The sequence below is a fragment of the Enhydra lutris genome, unplaced genomic scaffold (genome assembly GCF_002288905.1).
Source record: "Enhydra lutris kenyoni isolate GAN:26980312 unplaced genomic scaffold, ASM228890v2 scaffoldscaffold19, whole genome shotgun sequence".
Classification (NCBI taxonomy): domain Eukaryota; kingdom Metazoa; phylum Chordata; class Mammalia; order Carnivora; family Mustelidae; genus Enhydra; species Enhydra lutris.
This window is the reverse complement of record NW_019154103.1, coordinates 19,323,739-19,346,834: the sequence shown is the minus strand read 5'-3', so window position 1 is coordinate 19,346,834 and position 23,096 is coordinate 19,323,739. Positions and strand designations below refer to the sequence as shown.

The 23,096-nt window shown below is 38.3% G+C and overlaps 1 protein-coding gene across 1 annotated transcript in view; it reads left to right on the top strand.

The window, feature by feature from the left end:
* LOC111148337 (multiple C2 and transmembrane domain containing 1) overlaps positions 1 to 23,096 on the top strand; it is a 525,636-nt gene that overhangs the window by 231,005 nt on the left and 271,535 nt on the right. Inside the window, exon 2 of the mRNA XM_022504845.1 lies at positions 2,925 to 3,039. Coding sequence (XP_022360553.1) covers positions 2,925 to 3,039 — 115 coding nt within the window. The remainder of the gene's footprint in view (positions 1 to 2,924; positions 3,040 to 23,096) is intronic.

Genomic DNA, 23,096 nt, shown 5'->3' with positions numbered 1-23,096 from the left:
CAGTCCCAGGTAACAAAGCCCAAATACAAGGGTGGGTCAGGTCAGGTAGAGATAACAGCCAGAATGCAGGGATGAGTCGGGTCAGGTGGAGACATCCAATCAGTAGGGTGCATATACTGTCTCCCTAGCTACCAAGGAGTGTGGGCCCCGCCTTTTGGGGGCCAGTTCTCACCAAGGTGATAGCCTAGTGCAAATGTCTACTATGGGGTGAATTGTAGTTCAACTGGCCACCCATGTGTGACCTAGCATGACTGTGCAGCTTTCTCTGTGTGTTGCAATCTCATTGGCCACCTGTGTGTGGCCAGGCTCAACCACATGGCCTTTGTTCTATAAAAGTAGTCTGTGAGGCAGGGAGGGGTCGTCCTCTCTGTAAGGGGCGGTCCTTTCTGTAAGGGGTGGCCCTGCCCGGTCTGTTTGATGGTCGGGTTGATTCTTGATGCTTGGCGGTAAATAAAGCTTTGCTTGACCTTCGCTTTGTATCAGTCTCGCTCCTTTGACCATGGACCCATTATTGGACCAACATTGGGGACCCAACACTATCTTCCCAGGTTGGCATCTTCTCTGTGGTGCAGTGAACAGTTGTCACTCTTGCCATTTACACTAGTTATAAGACACCCTACCATAATTCTGGAAATTTATATTAAAGGGTTTTTGTTCTCCAAACTTGAAAATTAGTAACATCCAATGTTAACTAGGATGGGGAAATACATGTCTTGTATACTTAACAATAGTAGTGTGAACTATATAAATTTTTTTGGAAAAATTCATCCTGTCAGTGAAATAAAAGTAGAAGTCCTTACAGTGGCAAGTACCAAAACCAGCTCACATGTTCATCCATAGAGCAATAATTGAAGAAATTATGGTACCCCCACATGTGGAAAATGAGGTACCTTGAACAAAAAACTAGATAGGTCCGTATGTATTGATTAACAAAGTGCCTATGACATTTTTAAATTCAATAACTTGTGACATAATAGGCAAAATATTAGTACTATCTTTTTTTTTAAAGATTTTATTTATTTACTTGACAGATAGAGATCGTAAGTAGGCAGAGAGGCAGGCAGAGAGAGAGCAGGGAAGCAGGCTCATTGCTGAGCAGAGAGCCCGATGCGGGGCTCGATCCCAGGACCCTGGGATCATGACCTGAGCTTAAGGTTAACCCACTGAGCCACCCAGGTGCCCCAAGTACTATATTTTTAAAAGATAATAACTGCAAACTGAAAGAAAAATAAACCTACAGGTATCAGTGTTTATACAAGCCCTTCGAAAGTATGGAAGGATATACCCTAAATTGTTAGAATTGGTAACGCCAAGGAGGTGGGGCGAGCCAATGTTTGAGGGAAGAGCAAGACTATCATCTCACCTTTGTTCCTCTCTTGTCTCAAGGCCAGATCCAAATTAGGGGTAATAGGACTTAAAAGAAAAAGACAATTGGGAGATGGAATGGAGGTGGAAATGGAGTGGATGGGATATGGCAACTCTTCACCTGCGGTGGAGAGGGAAATGAGGAAGTCAAGGAGAACTCATTGATTTCTAGCCTGAGCCACTGCGGGCACCGTGCTTTCATACATAGGAACAGGGGTACCATGAAGAGAAGTGAAATCTTTTTTATTGTTACCAGAGGAGAAATGAGGAGTTTGGGTTATCTGTCAAAGTTGTGCTGCTTCTTATTTTAAATGATAATTGCTCCTATAAGAAAGCTTCTTACTTGGTCTTGAAGCATGGGGGAAAAAAACCTTGCTTTATAATTGTATTTCATATGAACTGTAGAAGAGCCAGACTGGCATCTACATTTTTACTTTATCCATGCATATTATTCCAAAACAAAAGAATATTTCTTTTTTTTTTTTAAGATTTTATTTATTTGACAGAGAGAGAGAGATCACAAGTAGGCAGAGCAGCAGGCGGAGAGAGGGGGGGAAGCAGGCTCCCTGCTGAGCAGAGAGCCCAATGTTGGCTCGATCCCAGGACCCTGGGATCATGACCTGAGCTGAAGGCAGAGGCTTAACCCACTGAGCCACCCAGGTGCCCCAAGAATATTTCTTTTTGAATTGGATGAAAAATTATAGGAATGTAAAATCATGTCAAATGTGTAAAGAAAAGTCAGTTTTCCTGTTGTTTTCAAAGTGGCATTGAGTATAAAATATGACCTATACAATTTTTACTCTGTTTCTTTTGTGTTGTTTTAATATAGTTATTCTCCTTGCAAGTGTTTATTTAACTTAATGCTTGTAAATTAATAGTATATTGTTACAAAGATATTCTATAGGGGCAGCCTTGCAAAAATTTTTAGTTCTAGAAATAGCTTGTGCACTCTAATTCTACAGAAAGCAGCACTAGAAATTTAGCCCCACTGAGTACTTATTTCTTACAAATACTGTTGAAATGCTGGATACATTTATTTCTGTATTATTACATCATATTTTATGCCGGGATTGAAATAGCAGTGTGTAATCCATCAGTATGACCGTTTTGCATAGACAAATGAGTCAACACAGTTACCTGAATAAATCACTTTAATTTTCAGCTCACTTGTATGGAAATCAGCTGCTCTCGCATACCTTTATTCTCCATCCATTCATCACTGGTCGTATTTTTATTTCAGACACTATTCCTATGTAGTCTTCCTTAGTTGAATTATGTGGGGTTATCCATGGGGAATGTTTTTCATATTATATTTGTTATCTCGAATCTGAGTTAAAACAAGAATTCTTATAAGTGCCATGTTTTTATTTTGACTCTAAAGAATTTCATGAATTTAAAAACTTTCAGAGAACTGGGTGATTATGGCATGGTAATGCACAAGATGATTCATTTTATTGACTAATTCTTCCAGTTTGAGAGAAGCTATATATGGTCCCCCACTGGAGGAAATAGGAAAGAGGTAATAAATTTAATATTTTGTAATATATCTTGTTTTTCAGAAAATAAATACTGCTGGAACCAGTAATGCAGATGTCCCCCTGGCTGATCCCGGAATGTACCAATTGGACATTACATTAAGAAGGGGTCAAAGTTTAGCTGCCCGAGATCGAGGAGGTAAGAACATAAGAATAACCACCTGGAAATTTATTCTACGTGTTTTTGGCAAATTTTGCTTTCCTTATGGTTGCTTAACTTCAAAAAAAAATCAACTTTAATATTATGATTTTTAGAAGGTTGGGTTCAACAATAAGGTTTGAAGCTTTATTTGTCCCCTGAGACCATGGAGGAAGAGGTTATGATGCAAATTCAAAAACTCTGAACTGGTCATGACCCAAACAGTATGGTCCCTACCAAACTGTTGACAAATCAGACTCCACCTTATATATTACCAGTGACATAATTGGTTAGTAGATGAGGCACATACTTGGAACCCTATCAGAAGTAAACCGTTTGGCAGACCTGAAATGCTTGCTGCATGGATTTGCCGGTTAAATCTGCTGAAATTGCAGAATCCAGGGCAAACATTCTGCCAAAACTTTGGAGGTTCCCACCAGCAATTTTCTGAGTGTTGGTTGGAACTGGCAGTAGTCTCACAGTACGCCATGACGGAAGAAGAGACAAGGAAAATACTCTAGTTTCTGGACTCCAAATCTCAAGGCAGTCTCCTGGTGAACTAGCCTTGGGCTACGTTAGGGATTCCTTGAACCCACATTGGAGGCAGCCCCAGGGATGGATCAGAGGTGGACTGTGGAGCAGCCTGTTCACAGCTCAAAATCCTCGCTATTCAGGATGGGGTGGCCTGAGGGCCCTAAGGAACCACAATTCCAATTCCAAAGGAAGCTGAATTTGAGTGTAACTCCTCCAGGAAGGAAAGGAGGGAGCCCCTGAGCCTCTAACAGTTGTCAGACCACCTGAAAAGGGCTCCTGACCTCATGCAGTCTTGTTTTTCTGCTCCCACCCTATGTGACACCCACACTTCGGGTGCAGAAGGAACCAAATTAGGGTGACTGTTTATAATTCTGTCTCTTGTCTCTACAAGAATAAAATGGAGAAAATAATTTAGTGTAATAGTGGGTTTTTTTAAGACTAGAAATTTTACAACTAATAGATTTAATTTTTGAGTAAAAGCCAGTGAATGGGGAGCCTGGGTGGCTCAGTGGGTTAAGCCACTGCCTTCGGCTCAGGTCATGATCTCAGGGTCCTGGGATCGAGTCCCACATCGGGCTCTCTGCTCAGCAGGGAGCCTGCTTCCCTCTCTCTCTCTCTGCCTGCCTCTCTGTCTACTTGTGATCTCTGTCTGTCAAATAAATAAATAAAATCTTTAAAAAAAAAAAAAAAGCCAGTGAATGAAGGTGTCGAATGTTGAATTTTAACACATTTATTTTTCAAAATTAACCATCTGGTTAAGTAGCTGAAGACAAATTTTTATTGAATTGATGCTTGTCTCAAAAACAGTTATAATTAGATTAGAGAAAGAAAATAATGGTATTAACACAGTATTATTTTGTTGTATATATGTATACTACTTTTTTTTTAGTTTGAGGAGTATTCTTAGTTACATTCTGTTGCATCATTTGATTTAAAACAGAATTAAATCAGCCATCAGGAGATCAAAATCTTAGTCCTAGATATGCCCTCCCAACAATGTTAAATACATATGCACATAATTATTTAATACATTGTTTGCAATTATAAAATACCTATCCATAGGAGAGGTGGTTAAATAAAATATGGTACATCCACATGATGAAATGTTATGCAGCTATAAAATGAAGAATAAGGAAAATCTCTAGGAATTGATATGATAAGAGTTATAGGGGGTGCCTGGGTGGCTCAGTTGATTAAGTCTCTGACTCTTTATTCTGTCTCAGGTCATGATCTCAGTGTCGAGGGATTGAGCCTCTCATCAAGCTCCTTGCTCAGCATGGAGTCTGCTTGAGATGGTCTCTCCCCCTCAGCAACCCTCCAAAATAAATAAATACATCTTTAAAAAGAAAAGAGTCACAGGATATTATTAAGTGTCAAGGCAAAATACAAAAGATTATTGACAGTATGGAATGTAAGAAAGAAGGGAGTGTTATATCTGCCCATTTATTCAAAAAGAAATATTGGAAGTAAAATCCAGAAACTAATGACATTAATAATACACATAATGTAGGTAAGAACAGGTGTCAAGAATGAGTGATGGGAATGGGGTAAAAAGGAGGAAGAGATTTTTCTCTGAGTAAAACTTGTATAGTTCTAAACCTTTAATTATGGCAATATTTCAGAACCAACTAACTAAATAAATAAGTAAATATCAATTAGAATGTAGGAGGAACCCAAAATTGATGGTAACTAAAACCATTCCTTAGGGGAATGAGGAATAAAACAACTAAGTGACCATGTAAAACAATATTTGGATTATACACCATAAAACTCAAAACAAAACAATAAAAAAAAACTCTCTACATGATGTACTCTAGAGCATGACTATCAATGGTGAAACTACTTAATGTGTATAATGGGACTGAATAAATTCATAAATATATTGTAGATGATGAGAGCCAGTTTCTCCACTATTGGAGAAAGAAGTTACAAACGTAAAACAAGGGAAAGCTACAACAAACCTTCTGGTTTTAGAGACGCATCAGTATGAACTAATGGTTTTTGTTTTTGTTTTTAAAGATTTTATTTATTTATTTAACAGAGATCACAAGCAGGCAGAGAGGCAGGCAGAAAGAGAGGAGGAAGCAGGCTCCCCACTGAGTAGAGAGCCCAATGTGGGGCTCAATCCCAGAACCCTGGGATCATGACCTGAGCTGAAGACAGAGGCTTTAACCCACTGAGCCACCCAGGTGCCCCATGAACTAACAGTTTTTAATACATATACAGATAGACAGAAATTAAATGGGTAGAGTTGTGTGTGTGTGTGTCTGTGTACGCACACACACACATGCGTGCATGTGTGTGTTTCCTATATCTATGTGCTAAGAGGGCCTAGAAACAATTGCAAACATGTAATGACAGAGTAGCACGAGATACGTCTTGGGCCCAGATTTTAGTTTCTAAATACAATTTTCCCAAGAAAAGTAAACATTGCTCCTGGAGAAATGGTTGATTGCAGATCTAGGCCAGGGATAATACAAGATGAGCCTGAAATATTTTGCAGTTCCAGACAGTAAGGAATTAATTAAAAAAAATTGATGGCATGATGTCAAAACAACATAGAAGCCAACTTAAAAGAGCTCCTAGTGATCAAAATGTGAGCAATTTCAGCAACAAAATAAATGATGGTAATAATGAATTCTAATCCATCAAATAATATAAATATGGGTTCATGCTGGTAAGTAAATAACCGAATAAATAAATAAGTGGGGGAGAAGGTACAGCTTTTCCTTATGGTGGAATTCCAATGAACAAATGTAGAAGGGAAAATAAAAATAGAAAATCACCTTTTAACAAGCAACAGTAAGTAATATTTTCCTGGCAAAAGTCATCAATAGATGCTAAAATTATAGATGCAAAATTGTGATGAGACATGGTATATTTGCATCATTTCAAAGCATTTCCTAACAACATACATAGGAATTACAAAGGGGGAAATAGTGACTTTACAGTGGAGAAACTTGGAAGATACCATCTTATCCATGTGTAATGAGAGAGACAACATGGACCTCCTGATATGTTCCACTGAGAAAGGCACATCATTTCTCTGACAGTCTTGTCAAAAAATGCATCAAGTCAGTGTGATCATGAGAAAACATGATCACACTGATCAGACATACTCTGCCAGTGTCCGACCTGAGTAGCGGCTGCCCTGTGGACAGGGCTGCGTGATCTCATCCCACCGTTCCCTGTCTCCACCGTTGTCAGTCAGGATGGCACTGTCCACACATGCTGTCTTTCCTACGGTTGCAAATCACTCTCAACAGTTGTCTCTGCCTCAAAGAGGAATTTTTGAAGTCGACAAGAGGGCCATATTCTTACTAAAAATGGGAAAAAAATATTCTGTGTAAGTGAAGAATATCCCAGTGTGTTTCAAGTGTGAACTCCAATCCAACTTCACTGCTTTACTTACCTGGCCTAACATTTATGAGGTTTTTATTGAGTAGATATGAAAGGAGATACTTAAACAAAGGAAACAACCTGAGTCAAGTATCTGATTGATTAAAATTGATCTTGGACCCACCTGTGAATGACAGATATGTTAAGCCTGTGATTTAATAGGTCATATTGGGTGACTTCACACTTGTGAATTTGTATACATAGAAGACAGTTAAATGGAGATAGATCATTGGAAGGGAGAAAACAAGCTAAGAAATGCGTCAGGGATGTGCGGGTATAGTTTTGAAGCACTGAACTGGGTTTGTGGGTGGGGAAATGGAGAAGGAAAGGAAAATATCAGAGGCACCTAGGGGAATGTCTGGTAGCATCGTGAATGAGGGAGCGCAAAAGAACTATTGAGATTTAAGAGTCATAGTACCTGGGAGCCATGTGGCTTTTGGAAAAAGGTGACTGTCAGCAGAAATATTTTTATAACTCTTGGAACTAGCATAAATTGTACTTTTATCATTTATTACATTGATGCCCTTACCTACTGCCCAGCAAAACCAAATGGCTATCCCCGCTCTGTCCCATATCACCCTGGCATGGAATTAGTGGGATGGGAAATCACTTGACCATCGCTGCCATACTAGAGTGTTGTTTGAACTTCTCATCTCCAGAATCTTCCCTCATGCATGATGGACATGGAGTTGGGCTTAGCAGTCAAAACTGGCCATTATTTTTCCATTTTTATAAACTTTTTTACAGAACAACAAAGATGACTTCTAGAAATGCTACTGCCTCTTGCTAAGTTTTATCATGTCTGCTTTAAGCAACCTGATGAACTAAAAACACATGATCTTAAAGAGACTGATGCACATAATTTCAAAGTCAAGCTCAACATTTTATTAGCTGTGTGATTTGAAGTGTTAGGTACAATCTCTCTGCTGCAATCATAAGGTTCCAGAGTTAGCAAATAAAAATACAGGATGCCTCATTAAATTTGAATTTTGGATGAACAACACATTACTTTTAGTATAAATACATCTCAGCTGATCCACAGTACAATGAATACAGATAATAATATTGTACCGTAACTGTGTAATATATTGCTACAATGACAACATGTGACAGTTTATAAATTTATCAGAGTAACATGCCCAACTCCTCAAACTTACACAATATTACATGTCAACTTTATTTAATAAAAAAATAATAAAAATTTGTCAAATAAATAAATATATTTCATGTAATATTTAAAACATAATTTACTAAAATGTTATATATCGTTTATCTGAAATTTCAGTTTAACTGAGTTCCTTATCTTATCTGGCAGCCCTGTGACAATCACAATGTCTGGTTATTATTAGAAAAACACCATTTATATTTTAATTGGATTAGGTTTTGGGGGACCATATTATAATCTATCACATTTGAATGTAATGTCCTGACATGATTATTTGCATTGTTAGAAAAGTAAGAGCTATCTGTGTACTTATGTCCAGTGATAGCCTTTTACAATTCGATTTCTTGTAATTTGTACAGTGGAAGATGTATTAATTTCCTAGGGTTGCTTTAACAAATTAGTGCAAACTTGGTGGCTTAAAACAACAGAAATTTATTATCTCACAGCTCTGGAGTCCAGGAGTCAAACAATCAAGGATGTGGTAGGGCAACACGCCCTCCAGATGCCCTTGGGAAAAGTTCTTCCTGGACTCCACTAGTTTCTGTTGATCCCAGACATTCCTTGGTTTGTGGCAGCAGCACTCCGACCCTGTTTCCATCCCCACAGGGCATTTCCCTCTATCTCTCCACACCTCCAGTCTCTGCCCCTTTCTTTCATAAGGACAGTAGTTGGATTTAGTGTTTTTACCCTAAATCCAGGATGATCTCATCTCATGATTCATACCGGCAGTACACCTATAAAGACCCTATTTCCAAATAAGGTCACATTCACAGGCATGGGGTTAGGACTTAGACGTATCTTTGGGAGAACCCAAGTAATTCCACTACAGAGAACAACTGATTCTCTTCAAATACTAGGAACAAATTTAAATAATCAAAGAAGTGATCCATGTTTTATGTCATTTAAATACGGTCTTAGGAGGTGCCTGGGTGGCTCAGTGGGTTAAAGCCTCTGCCTTCAGCTCAGGTCATGATCCCAGAGTCTTGGGATCAAGCCCCGCATCGGGCTCTCTGCTCAATGGGGAGCCTGCTTCCTCCTCTCTCTCTGCCTGCTTCTCTGCCTACTTGTGATCTCTGTCTGTCAAATAAATAAGGAGAATCTTAAAAAAAAATAAATAAAGAAGGTCTTAGAAGTAAACTATGGCATTTAACATTTGAATGACACATTAGATCGTCGGCAGGGAAAAAAAAAGTGATCTATGTGAATTGTTTATTGTGACTCTATCTATAACCATGTTAGAAGTCCCTATGCTGAGTAGAGTTAGAGAATTCCAGTCATCTACTCTTGAGTGTGATGTGTCACCGCGAAAGGAAAGTTTCCGAGTGCTCTAAGAACAATGTTTTCAGGCTGGAGTAAGAATTCTAGAAACCTGGGGATGGGAAAGGATCTAGAAGGTTTAACCCTGCAAGCTCCACTTGCCTCGCAGTTTAGTGAACCCTGCCTAACCGAGACCTTATATCAGTAACAGCAGTAACAGAGAGCCAGTTCTGAGGAAATGATTGGAAATCACTTTTTTTCCCAAAATAAATTCAGTTTTACAAAACTGAAACATATTTTGTATTCTAAGTATAAACAAGCCCTTTTCAAGTTGGAGGACCTGCCAGCAATTTTGTCATTAGATGTAATTTATAAGAAGTTTTCAAGAGAGTCTCTGAGTGTGAATTATGCTTCAGGGACAATATTTGGTGTTTACATATATTTCCTCTCATCTTCACAGGATTTGGATATAAGGGCAGCCGCCACCCCAACACATTCACCCACCTTTTGGTATATATGTATATATGTATGTATGTATCTATATATGTATGTGTGTGTGTATATATATATGTATGTGTATATATATACATACATATATAGATCAGTAAGCTTCTGCAGAACACATGTATTCTGTCCTGTTTTTCCCGTCTTATTTTCATAGGTGCAAAAAACATCATTCATTGACATGCAAAGATTCCCTTGCTACATGTTAATATAACTAAAGCCTTACAATTACTGAACCCTAACAATGAACTTCTACCTGAGATTTTGTAAATGACTCCAGGACTTCACCACTGTCCTAGAAAGTTTTTAACACTGGTTGTTAACACTCCATTTATCCTGAGCCAGAGCAAAGACTCTAGTAGCTCTTCCCCAGGTGGTCTGCAGCGCTGTATACACCAGGCTGTTCCTTTCCTCAAAATTCCCATGGTTGGCCAAGAAGTGACATTCTTTACCAAATGCAAATCTGAAACTCTTTAAGCCACACAGCCACGACTGCACCCATCTCTGGAAAAGACTCTGAAGATAATGTTTCTGTACATGAAATACAGTCATATCACATTTAACTAAATAATATCTACTTTTAAGTGTGCTATTTCTTATATTATTACGCCTACAGATTTACTTTGCTTAATTATATTTAGATAGGAAGAAGGACCAATTCTTATTGAACCTTTGCAAGTAAGTGCATGTCACAAAGAGTAAAAGGACCCAGGAAAGGCAGTGTGTACAATATCTGACGTTGTTCTCAGGAGTCTATCCACAAGGTCAATCAATATGCATCATATTTCCCTCAGAATCTGAACAGACTTTGCCAATGGTGGGTTTTTTGGAAATCTGATTTGATTTTCTATAGATGAATTTGATTTAAAATAAACATAATTTAATTCAGCATCTGTTAACAAAAGATGATTTTAAGCTTAAGTAATTTTAAAAATGGGTCTCTGAGCTCCATTTATTAGACATTGTCCTCAATTCACCAGAGGTTAATTAGCTCATATTCATAGTTTTCCATATTTAGACTTCTTATAAATTATGTTCCTTCTTGATATTAGAATAAAGGAAATTTAATGTGTTCCTGCATTTTGATGTATTGTGCTCATAGAGAAAAATATTTTCAGGAATTTAGTTATATAGTCCCTGAAATTGGATCATATGAAGTAATCAAAATTATCCTTTCCACAAATTTTGAAATGTCAAATTGGCAAAACACCCTAATTAAAAATGAGTTTACATTTTTGGTACAACTGTTTGTTATCGCCAAAACTTACAAGGTTATAGGCCCATTGAATAAGATTATTTAAAAAGAGGCATTTATTCTAATTAGCACTAATTTAGTCTTCTAAATGTGGGGTTGAGTAAAGGCCTTATATAAAATAAGCCACTAAAAAGAATACCAATATTTAAAACCGTTGGTTCATTTCCCCAAGATCCTATTTCTTCTGTTGCTGATCTAGGTAACCTACTTGATAATCTGCTTTCACAAAATCATCTGTCTTTGGAGCAAAATAGTTCTGGAAATCCCAACTTTTAAGTCTCCTGGCACATTGATGAGGTATTCACTCATGGTGGCAGTTTCAGCTTACACTTAGAAACCTGTATCCATGGGCTGATTCTGAGCAGTGTCAATAGTCATTTCTGTCAAGATCTGGGACTCACTCTGTAATTTTTTCAGAAGACACGATGTCTAGTCTTTAGCTTACAGTGGGACCTTGAGACAAGCATGAGGGGAGAACAGAGGCCACCTGTTGATGACACACTGAATGCTTGTGATGAGTTTATTATAGAAACCAATCATCTCAGTATAGAAGACAGTAGAATCCCCTGCTGGAAGTGATGACATAAGCAATTGGGGATAACTATCATTTAGGTGATGGATTACCCTGAGGGGGAAATGTATTACGCATAATGAAGACATTGGCAAATCTCCAAAGCCTTACAATCAGTACAGTAGTGTGTGCACCAAAATCAAATCCAGTTGATAAAAGCATTTTAAAACTACAAATAAAATCTTCCTCAAGGTAATTTATTGACATCCATTGTGTCATGTGCATGACTATGAACATGCTTCCCCTTATCCCAATAGGGCATGTAATAGCATATCGAAGAATAATACTTTATCATCTATACAAAATTGGCCTTGGCTAAGTCCCTATCCCAGAAAAACAGTATCCCACACCCAATATGACCCTTAGGTTCAACTGAACATCAGCCTCACAAGACTATCCAAGGCCATACTTGATATCTCTTCAGGAAGATACAGGGCAGGGACCACAACTCAACAGCAGAATGGCACAGCTATCCCTTGTTTCAGTCCACGTGGCAACCCCCACATGCCATCTGGGAGCTGTCTTCCTTGGCCCTGCAGGTGACAAGGTGCAGATGGAAGAAGACAGGATCACATTGAGCAGGTGTGAGAACCACTCTGGTATAAATGCCTCATTTCTCACAGGAGCCGGTATCTCTTATAACTACTTCATAGATGTAGCTTTTTTTTTTTTTAAGATTTTATTTATTTGAGAGAGAGAGAGAGCATGAGCCTGGGCAGGGTTGGGAGCGGTGGGCAGAGGGAAAAGGACAAGCAGACTACCCACTGAGCAGGGAACCCAACTAGGGGCTCAATCCCAGGACCCTGAGATCACTGCCCAACTGAGGCAGATGTTTAACTGACTGAGCTGCCCAGGTGCTCCGTAGACATAGCTATTTGTGGACATGCCCAGTTCCAAGAGTCATTACACTCAGGGAAGCCAAAAGATAGAGCTTCGTGTCACGTGTTTCTATGCCTCCTCCCATGCCAGATGAAATTCACCAACTAGGAGATCGTTTTTACCGTTTGCTTCCTAGGAACATAGTTGACATACCATCTCTTCAGTTTAATAGAGAACTAGAATAGCCTTGAGGTCATATTCTCAAGAAGAGGGAGCAAGCATTGGGAAAATTAAGAAAGTACAGAGTATTCCAGTTGTGCCTAATTTTATCAGACAGTTCCTCCTTGCTCGTAAGTGCCACAGGAAGAGGTTCAAGGCGATGTGATTCCAAGCCTTTAGAGCTACCTAGGAGTTGTTTAGGAAGCACCAGAGTCAGTATAAAAAAAAACACCTTGTCAGTTTTATAAGTCTGAATTTAGGACCTGACCCTGGAGAACAGCAAAATCAAAAGAATTTTTGGTCAGGCACAGAAGTACTCAGAAAAGTTGAGAAGTAGATACAGCCTCGCCTGTGTTATTAATCAAAGTCACAGCCCTTTATAGCAACCGTAACAACAAAGGTAAAATAAGAAATCGTTTAGCTGTCTTAAGTTGTCTAGATATGACCACCCCTTACTACTCTTTCTGTTTTCTTGGTCTTTTTTTTTTTTTCAACAATTGACCATAGTCATAAAATACTCAAAAGCAGAATAAAAGCAGACCCTTTTTGAGAGGATGTGTTCAGTTTGGGTGAGACAAAACCTTCCATCTATCCAGAAAGTCAGTCATGTTTTACTACCTTATGTTGAGAACAGATGCTATACTCAGTGACTGTTTTTCTTTCTGGATTACCAGTCCTCTATTACACAAATCTCTTTAACAAATAATTGTATTTTTTTTTCAAATTATATCCATTGAGGTATAGGGTCCAAACTTACACAGTTTAATGACTTTGACAGAAAAATGTAGTCATAACTAGCACCAAATATATATGTATATATATATAAAATTTCCAGCACCTCAGAAAGTTCCCTTATGACTTTTTTTTAATTTTATTTTTTATAAACATATAATATATTTTTATCCCCAGGGGTACAGGTCTGTGAATCGCCCAGTTTACACACTTAATAGCACTCACCATAGCACATACCCTCCCCAATGTCCATAACCCCACCCCCCCAACCCCCCTCCCCCCAGCAACCCTCAGTTTGTTTTGTGAGATTAAGAGTCACTTATGGTTTGTCTCCCTCCCAATCCCATCTTGTTTCATTTACTCTTCTCCTACCCCCTTAACCCCCCATGTTGCATCTCCTCTCCCCCATATCAGGGAGATCATATGGTAGTTGTCTTTCTCTGATTGACTTATTTCGCTAAGGATGATACCCTCTAGTTCCATCCACGTCGTCGCAAATGGCAAGATTTCATTTCTTTTGATGGCTGCATGGTATTCCATTGTGTATATATACCACATCTTCTTTATCTATTCGTCTGTTGATGGACATCTAGGTTCTTTCCAAAGTTTGGCTATTGTAGACATTGCTGCTATAAACATTCGGGTGCACATGCCCCTTTGGATCACTATGTTCGTATCTTTAGGGTAAATACCCAGCAGTGCAATTGCTGGGTCATCCCTTATGATCTTTTGTGGTAAATTTTCTCCTTATACTTTAGGCAACAACTAATCTGGTATCTGTAAAAAACAATTTTAAATTTCCTCAATATGTATGTATCTTCAACACACATCCATATATATGAAATGATAAGTGATACATTTTAGAGATTGAATATAATTAATTTTGTAAAGCATAAGACACTCTTTTTACTGTGTTGATGTTATCCTTATAATTTGATGCTTTTTACATTTCAAATATATTTACGTGTTGTCAAAATATGTAAACAAAAATTACTCAGTGACCCTGATGGAAACTATGGACTTTAAGTGAAAATGATGGGTCAGTGTAGATTTACTGATGGGAATGTTATCATTGTGGGGGAGGATGTTGATGGTGAGGGAAACTAGGCTTGTGTGGGGAGCAAAGAGTATAAACTCTCTGTATTTTCCAGTCAACTTTGCTATGAAACTAAAACGTCTCTAAAAAATCAAAGTCTATTAAAAAAAAAAACACTACTCTATGGAGATCAAGTATTTTGCTCTGTCTCCATTTTAATTTAGCATAAGTATATAAAGTAATACAACTATGGGTGATACTAGAACTTTACTGGAACTGTAAAATTTTATTCAAGGAAGAATCCAAGTGGAATAGCATGCAGCATTGTCTGAAGTTTAAAACAGCTATCCTTTCAAAATCACAATGAGATACCACCTTAGACTGGTCAGAACGGCTACAATCAAAAAGATAAGAAATAAGTGTTGGCAAAGATGTAGGAAAAAAGGAGCCCTTGCACATGGTTGGTGGGAATGTAAATTGGTACAGCCACTATGAAAAATAGTATGAAATTTCCTCGAAAAATGAAAAAAAAATAGAACTACCATATGATGCAATAATTCCACTATTGGGTATTTACTTGAAAAAAACGAAAACAGTAATTCAAAGAGACATATGCACCCCTATATTTATTGCAGAATTATTTACAATAGCCAAGATACAGAAGTAAATAAATGAATGAATAAACATGTGGGGTGTGTGTGTGTGTGTGTGTGTGTGTGTGTGTATAATGAAGTACTACTCAGCTATAAAAAAAAAAAAGAATGAGATCTTGCCATTTGCAACAACATGGATGGACCGAGAGGATATTATGCTAAATCAGACAGAGAAAGACAAGTACCATGTGATTTCACTTATACATGGAGTCTTAAAAAAAACAAACAAAGAAATAAACAGATGCTTAAATACAGAGAACAAACTGGTTGTTTCCAGAGGGGAAGTGTGCTGGAAAATGGGAGAAATAGATAAAGGAGATTAAGAAGTACCAACTTCCATTTATAAAATAAATAAGCCGTGGAGATGAAAAGTACCGCATAGGGAATATATTGTTAATATTGTAATAACGTTTGGTGACAGATGGTGACTACAGTTATGATGACCACTGCGCAAAGACTCATTGAATCAATATGGTGTTTCACCTGAAACTAATATAACACTGTATGCTCATTATACATCAATAAATAAATGAATAAATAATAACCCAGAATGTAATACAAGAAAACAAGGAGATAGAAATTCTGCAACTGGGACTGAGAGATGTGGGAAAAGAATAATAAATCTCATTTATGAATTTCCATGGAATAGAGGAGGAGAAATAGTTACCGAGTTAATGGAGGATAATTTTTCAATTCCGACGAAGGATATAAATCCGTAAGTGTCCAAAATATGACTTCAGCAAGCTTGATAAATAACAGAACTCTAGATCCAGATACATTATAGTAAAACTCCAGAACACAAAGGCAAAAATATTTTAAAAGCAGCTTAAGGAAAAAAAAAAGATCTGCACACAAATGACAATTCGACTGCAGGTTTCACAATAAGGACTCAGAAAACATAGTTATCAAAAATCTCTGTGGGGGCGCTTGGGTGGCTCAGTAGGTTAAAGCCTCTGCCTTTGGCTCAGGTCATGATCTCAGGGTCCTGGGATCGAGCCCCACATTGGGCTCTCTGCTCAGCAGGGAGCCTACTTCCTCCTCTCTCTCTCTCTTTGCCTTTCTGCCTCCTTGTGATCTCTGTCAAATAAATAAATAAAATCTTAAAAAAAATAAAATTAAAAAAACTCTGTGAAGGACTGAAAGAACCTATCAATCTGGAATTAGAAAATAATTGTACACTTTGAGTTATCTACCTAGCAAAATAATCTTCTGAGACTGAAGGCAGAATAAAGCTATATTGAAATTTGTATCTGAGAGAATTTGCCACTGCCAAGCTTCACCCAAAGAGCTTCTGAAAAATGACTTCAGGAAGAAGAATCTCAGACATGAGGTCTAGTGAGTAACAGTGAGCAAAGGAATTGGTAAACATACAGGTAACATTAAATAAGCATTATATGAAGTAAAACTTGTTAAGGTATGTGATTTTTTTTTAAAGGACTAAATGAAAATACTGGGTAATAACTTATGAGTCAGGAGTGGAGGGTTTAAGAAATATTCTACAACAAGATGTAATGAGCACTGGGGCTTACGTAAGACTGATGAATCACTGAACTCTGCCGCTGAAACTAACAATACACTATATGTTAATTAATTTAAATTAAAAAATGAAAAGAAGAAAGAAATATTCTACAGACTGTATTAGTCAGCAGAGGAGCAGGTATGATCTTCAGAACTGTTGATATAAGGAGGTATGTTAAACTTGTCAAGAATAACTAGTAAACGGGTGGAAATAGAATGCCTGGGGCTCATGGGTGCCTCAGTCAGTTAAGCGTCTGCCTTCAGTTCAGGTCATGATGCCAGAGTTATACATTGGGATACAGAGTTATACATTATACTCCCGTTCAGCAGGGAGTCTGCTTCTGCCTCTACCCATTCCTCCTGCTTTTGCACTCTCTTTCACTCTCAAATAACTAAATAAAATCTTTAGAAAAATATAGACTTTAAAATTTGCAGAGAGGTAAAATAAAATTTAAAAAAAAATACAAGAAAAACCTATTTTTTAAATAAAGATGCTACTTATTCTAATTCAGTTTAATTGCATACATATTTATATCCACAGTCTTAAATTTTAGTGATAATTTACCCGTTCCATAAGACAAGTATACAAATTTTCCCGTTAATTAGACCTCCTATTATAAAATCAATCTGATTTACATGGACTAAGTGTTATGTTATATATCTTGCTCTGATATAGACAAAGAGAACACATTTAGCTGTCTATTTAGCCAAATTTAATAAACAATTTAAGTCGTTCAAGTATTTTCGGTGATCAAGCAAATTAAGAGTCTTCAATTATAATAGTCAACTTTAAGAACTTTTTAATAACTGCTTAATATTTATTTACCACGTAATACTATCTTTAACTCTTGGTTTAAAATCTTAAAAGACAAAAAGTTTTCTTTTTTATTTTATTTTATTTTATTTTTTTATTTTTTTATTTTTTATAAACATATAATATATTTTTATCCCCAGGGGTACAGGTCTGTGAATTGCCAGGTTTACACACTTCACAGCACTCAACCATAGCACATACCTTCCCCAATGTCCATAACCCCACCCCCCTTCTCCCAACCCCCCTCCCCCCAGCAACCCTCAGTTTGTTTTGTGAGATTAAGAGTCACTTATGGTTTGTCTCCCTCCCAATCCCATCTTGTTTCCTTAAATCTTCTCCTACCCCCTTAACCCCCATGTTGCATCTCCACTCCCTCATATTAGGGAGATCATATGGTAGTTGTCTTTCTCCGATTGACTTATTTCACTAAGCATGATACCCTCTAGTTCCATCCACGTCGTCGCAAATGGCAAGATTTCATTTCTTTTGATGGCTGCATAGTATTCCATTGTGTATATATACCACATCTTCTTTATCCATTCGTCTGTTGATGGACATCTAGGTTCTTTCCAAAGTTTGGCTATTGTAGACATTGCTGCTATAAACATTCGGGTGCACGTGCCCCTTCAGATCACTACGTTTGTATCTTTAGGGTAAATACCCAGTAGTGCAATTGCTGGGTCATAGGGTAGTTCTATTTTCAACATTTTGAGGAACCTCCATGCTGTTTTCCAGAGTGGTTGCACCAGCTTGCATTCCCACCAACAGTGTAGGAGGGTTCCCCTTTCTCCGCATCCTCTCCAGCATCTGTCATTTCCTGACTTGTTAATTTTAGCCATTCTGACTGGTGTGAGGTGATATCTCATTGTGGTTTTGATTTGTATTTCCCTGATGCCGAGTGATGTGGAGCACTTTTTCATGTGTCTGTTGGCCATCTGGATGTCTTCTTTGCAGAAATGTCTGTTCATGTCCTCTGCCCATTTCTTGATTGGATTATTTGTTCTTTGGGTGTTGAGTTTGCTAAGTTCTTTATAGATTTTGGACACTAGCCCTTTATCTGATATGTTGTTTGCAAATATCTTTTCCCATTCTGTCAGTTGTCTTTTGGTTTTGTTAACTGTTTCCTTTGCTGTGCAAAAGCTTTTGAACTTGATGAAATCCCAATAGTTCATTTTTGCCCTTGCTTCCCTTGCCTTTGGCGATGTTCCTAGGAAGATATTGCTGTGGCTGAGGTCGAAGAGGTTGCTGCCTGTGTTCTCCTCAAGGATTTTGATGGATTCCTTTCTTACATTGAGGTCCTTCATCCATTTTGAGTCTATTTTCATGTGTGGTGTAAGGAAATGGTCCAATTTCATTTTTCTGCATGTGGCCGTCCAATTTTCCCAGCACCATTTATTGAAGAGGCTGTCTTTTTTCCATTGGACATTCTTTCCTGCTTTGTCGAAGATTAGTTGACCATAGAGTTGGGGGTCTATTTCTGGGCTCTCTATTCTGTTCCATTGATCTATGTGTCTGTTTTTGTGCCAGTACCATGCTGTCTTGATGATGACAGCTTTGTAATAGAGCTTGAAGTCCGAAATTGTGATGCCACCAACTTTGGCTTTCTTTTTCAATATTCCTTTGGCTATTCAAGGTCTTAAAAGACAAAAAGTTTTCTTAATTAAGGCTGTGCCATTAGCATATTATTTTTGTTCTTTACTTTGTCTTAGTGACCAAGACACCCATGAACTAAAACTCTGCCATCCCTTTGAGCGCTTTCTTCTTCCATTTATGTGGAGGGAGGTTTTGAGACTCCTTATTCTAAACTTATGTGTATTTGTTAATCTCAAAACCAATCAAAATATGAGCTCAATTAAATTTGAGATACTGACTATATAATCTTGTTGATTTTCCTTTGGAGGCAGGCGAAGGTACCTTTTCAAAAAAAAAAAAAGTATATGTTAACATTGTTTAGGGGATAGCTCTTTTGCCCTTGAGATAAAGTTATCTTGCTCAGTTGTTTGTTCTGTCTTTTTAAAATTAGAACTATTTCTGGGGCACCTGGTGGCTCTATCAGCTGAGCGCCCCAGTGTTAGTTTGAGCTCAGGTTATGATCTTGTGGTCCAGTGATTGAGCTCTACATTGGCTCTGTTCTCATTCTCTCCCCTTCTGCTCCTCCCCCTGCTCACTCATGTGCTCTCTCTCTCTCTCTCTCTCTCAAATAAATAAATAAAATCTTTAAAATTAAAAAATTTAAAAATGAAAAGAATTAGAACTATTTCCTTAGTTCACTCACTGCAAGGAAAGTACACCTTTCTTTTTTCAAGTTCTTGCGAAATTAGCAATCAGATTATCTCTTCTCCTTTCATGTTTTAAGTAGACTTACTTATTTAACTCCATGTTCTTATAATGGGCACAACCACTCTTAATTTTTAGAAATGCTCTTTAAAAATGCGGGGGTGGCGGGGAGCCTGCTTCTCCCCTCTCTCTCTCTGCCTGCCTCTCTGCCTACCAAATCTATCAAATAAATAAATAAAATCTTTTTAAAAAATGCGGGGGTGTGTGGATATAGAGCAATAATTCTCAGAGTTTGGTCCCAGAAGAGCAGCATTAATATCACTTAGGAACATGCAAATCCTTGGGCCCCCACCCCAGACACCTACTGATTCATAAGCTTTGGGTGTGGGGCCCATTCATGTGTGTTTTACGAAAACTAGGTGATTCTGATGCTGCTAAAGTTTGAGAACCATTCATATAAATGTCCTAAGAATCTCACTGGACACACACACACACACGCACAATCACAGTCACAGTCACACGGAAAATCACCCCACTAATTAAAAACTAACATAATAAAATAAAAAAATTATTAAAAAAACAGCAACATCAACCAAGTAAATTTGAAGATCTGATTGGCTTTATTCAACAATTCATTAATCAGGCACCATCCTATCTAGCAAGTAGAGAGCTGTTCTCAGGAGTTGTATAAAATAGAAGATTTTAATAGGAAGGAGGGTGAGGCAAGAAGTTATTAGCAAAAAAAAGAAAAAGATTGTTTCAGCCAGGACCTCTTTTGGAAGGAAAGGGAACGCCATGGTTTCTATCCTGTGGAGGGCCACACAAGGGTTGAGCAGGAAGTTTCAGACTGACTCATAAAAGGTCACATTCCTGGAGTAGGTTGAAACTTGGTTTTGGTTTGTTGGTGTGGGGGGAAATGACTCCAATTTGGGCTTTTTTTTTTCTTTTTTAACACTATATGTAATTTTGACTCATAAGTCAATGAAATTGTGGTCACAAACCATGTGTACAACAACCTCCCAGGGCAAACCGTACTTCAGCCAAAAGACATCAGTGAGGGGGTACTCACTCACCCTCGAGTTTCTTTCTGGGGGTTTGGATCATTGTTCAGTGACAGCAGACAACCACATGGAATTCCTCAAATACAAAACAAAGACCACACAATTTCTCAGGTCTGAAACATACTTTAGAAATCTGTGAAACCATTCTGAGCTTCCCTTCCTGGAACCCCTGAGGTACCCTGCATCCCAGACTCTCCCTCCAGTCTCTCTCAGGCCTTCAGGCCCATCTCACTTCTCTCAGGACTCATGTTAGATGGCAAGATGCCACCATACCACAGAACAAGAGGCCCTTCAAAGGGCCCTTCGACTTTGACAGGAGAGCGCTCTGAACACGAGCTATAACTGTCATGTCTTTGAAAAATCTAGTATTTTGTCAGTTGTAGCTACTCTTAAAGAGCAAGGTCAGGCAAACACAAAGGCTGTTGTCTGCTGACTTTGATGTTCCTATGACGCAGACTTTCTCTGTGGTGTAGAGGCTGCTTTTAGGCAACCAACTTGACCGATGGAAGCCTGAGTAAGGTAGAATGGCCCACAGCGACCACCAGGCTGAACGCAAGCAGGCCCATTAGGAAACCCGCCTCAAAATAGCCATAAGCCCTAGCTGACCAATGGACACAGGTACCAAAAAAAAGAAAATTCCGTACGTTCCCATACCTCCTCACTTGCCCCTTAACTACAGCCTCCCACCACTGCCTCCTGGCAGACAGTCTGTCCTCTGCTGCCCTGCCCACTGCTCCCTTGCAGTGTATTCAGTAAACTTCTATCACCTTTGTTCTGCCTCAGGTGAATTCTCTTACCATCTGCACTGCTGGTCTCCACCCTCCAGGTGTGGGTCCTCCAAGAACAGTAGAAAGAAAATATTTCAATTATGAATATGTATCAGAAATATCTCACAATTTTTTTTTTTGCCAGTCAAAAGCTTCCCTCCAGGCCATATCAAAGATTTAGCATCTATCTTTATTTTATTCTGAGAGCAAACATGAGGTTTCTAGATCAAAGATCAGACATTATTCCTTATAGTATTGGTTTCCCACGTTTCACTCTCTGCCTTCAGAGAGATTCCATGAGAACAAATGTCGGCTGCATTTCCAGAGGCTCTGTACTGTGGAGAAGAACCAGAATTACACAACTGGGGAGTTTTATAACACAGGGGCACAGTGGGCCCTCCTCCCTGCTTAAGAGAGAAAAAGAGCGTGTCTTTCTGAAGTGAACAGATCCTCTCTTGAGAAAAGGAAAGACTCCTGGATCTTCACAATCATTTGAAATGTAAACTCATGGCTCGAAGTCTATCAAGCAAGCCCTACCATATGAAAGGAAAGAGGCTCTGGGGAAAAGAGGACATTCTCTATCTTTATAACTTCTATTGCATTTCATCGTTTGTTATGTCAGTTATTCATCTCCCCTTTGTGTTAAGCGTGGATTTTGCCCATCGTGAATATGTGTAGTTGCTCTGCTTTATGGTCTAAAGTGAAATGATCCCAACAGTTGAAGAATGACAAACATGTCACCCACAAACATCTTTCAAAGGTAGACTGAGGAGTAGTCTTAAATATTAAAGGATTATGTTTTTGTAACAAATGTACCAAGAGACATTGACTACAAAATTGTGTATTTAAGCTTTTCTAAATTTTCCAGTGTTTTGAGAACATAGTACCTATTGAAAAAAGTTATCAGAGAATAATTCCTAGTTAAATTTAGAAAACAATGAACAAAGCTTTGTACTTTATTAAAGAAAATTTTGAGTATAAATTATAAGAATAAAATAAATTGCTTTTCTAAAAAGTACGTTCAAGTTTAAAAGTTCTCAAACTTTAATCAGTTATTTTAAATAATATCTTATTAGCAGTCTGTCATAGAAGAAAAGACCATGTTTTTTTAGGTTAGGTTATGTGGAAGCAGAGCCTGAGACATGGATTTGGGTTTCTCTGGGGGATAACCCCATGAGGCAGTGGGAGGGGTGAGAATAGCACAGGAAATGGAAGGAGGTCAGTACAGGGAGAGTGAAAAATCAGGTTACCTCTGGGACCTCTGAGACATGGTGTAGAATGTCCCCAGCAAGTCCTGATGAGTAACCATGAAGATGGACTATTAATTTAACAGTTCCCATTTGCCATCCGCTCAGGCCTGCTCTCCAAGGTGTATTGGCCTGAGTCACGTATGTGTGAAGCATGCTCCTGTGACTGCAGAAAGTCACAGGTGCTTGAGGAAGGAATGGAGGGAGAAAGTCTTTGGTGTTTAGGAAA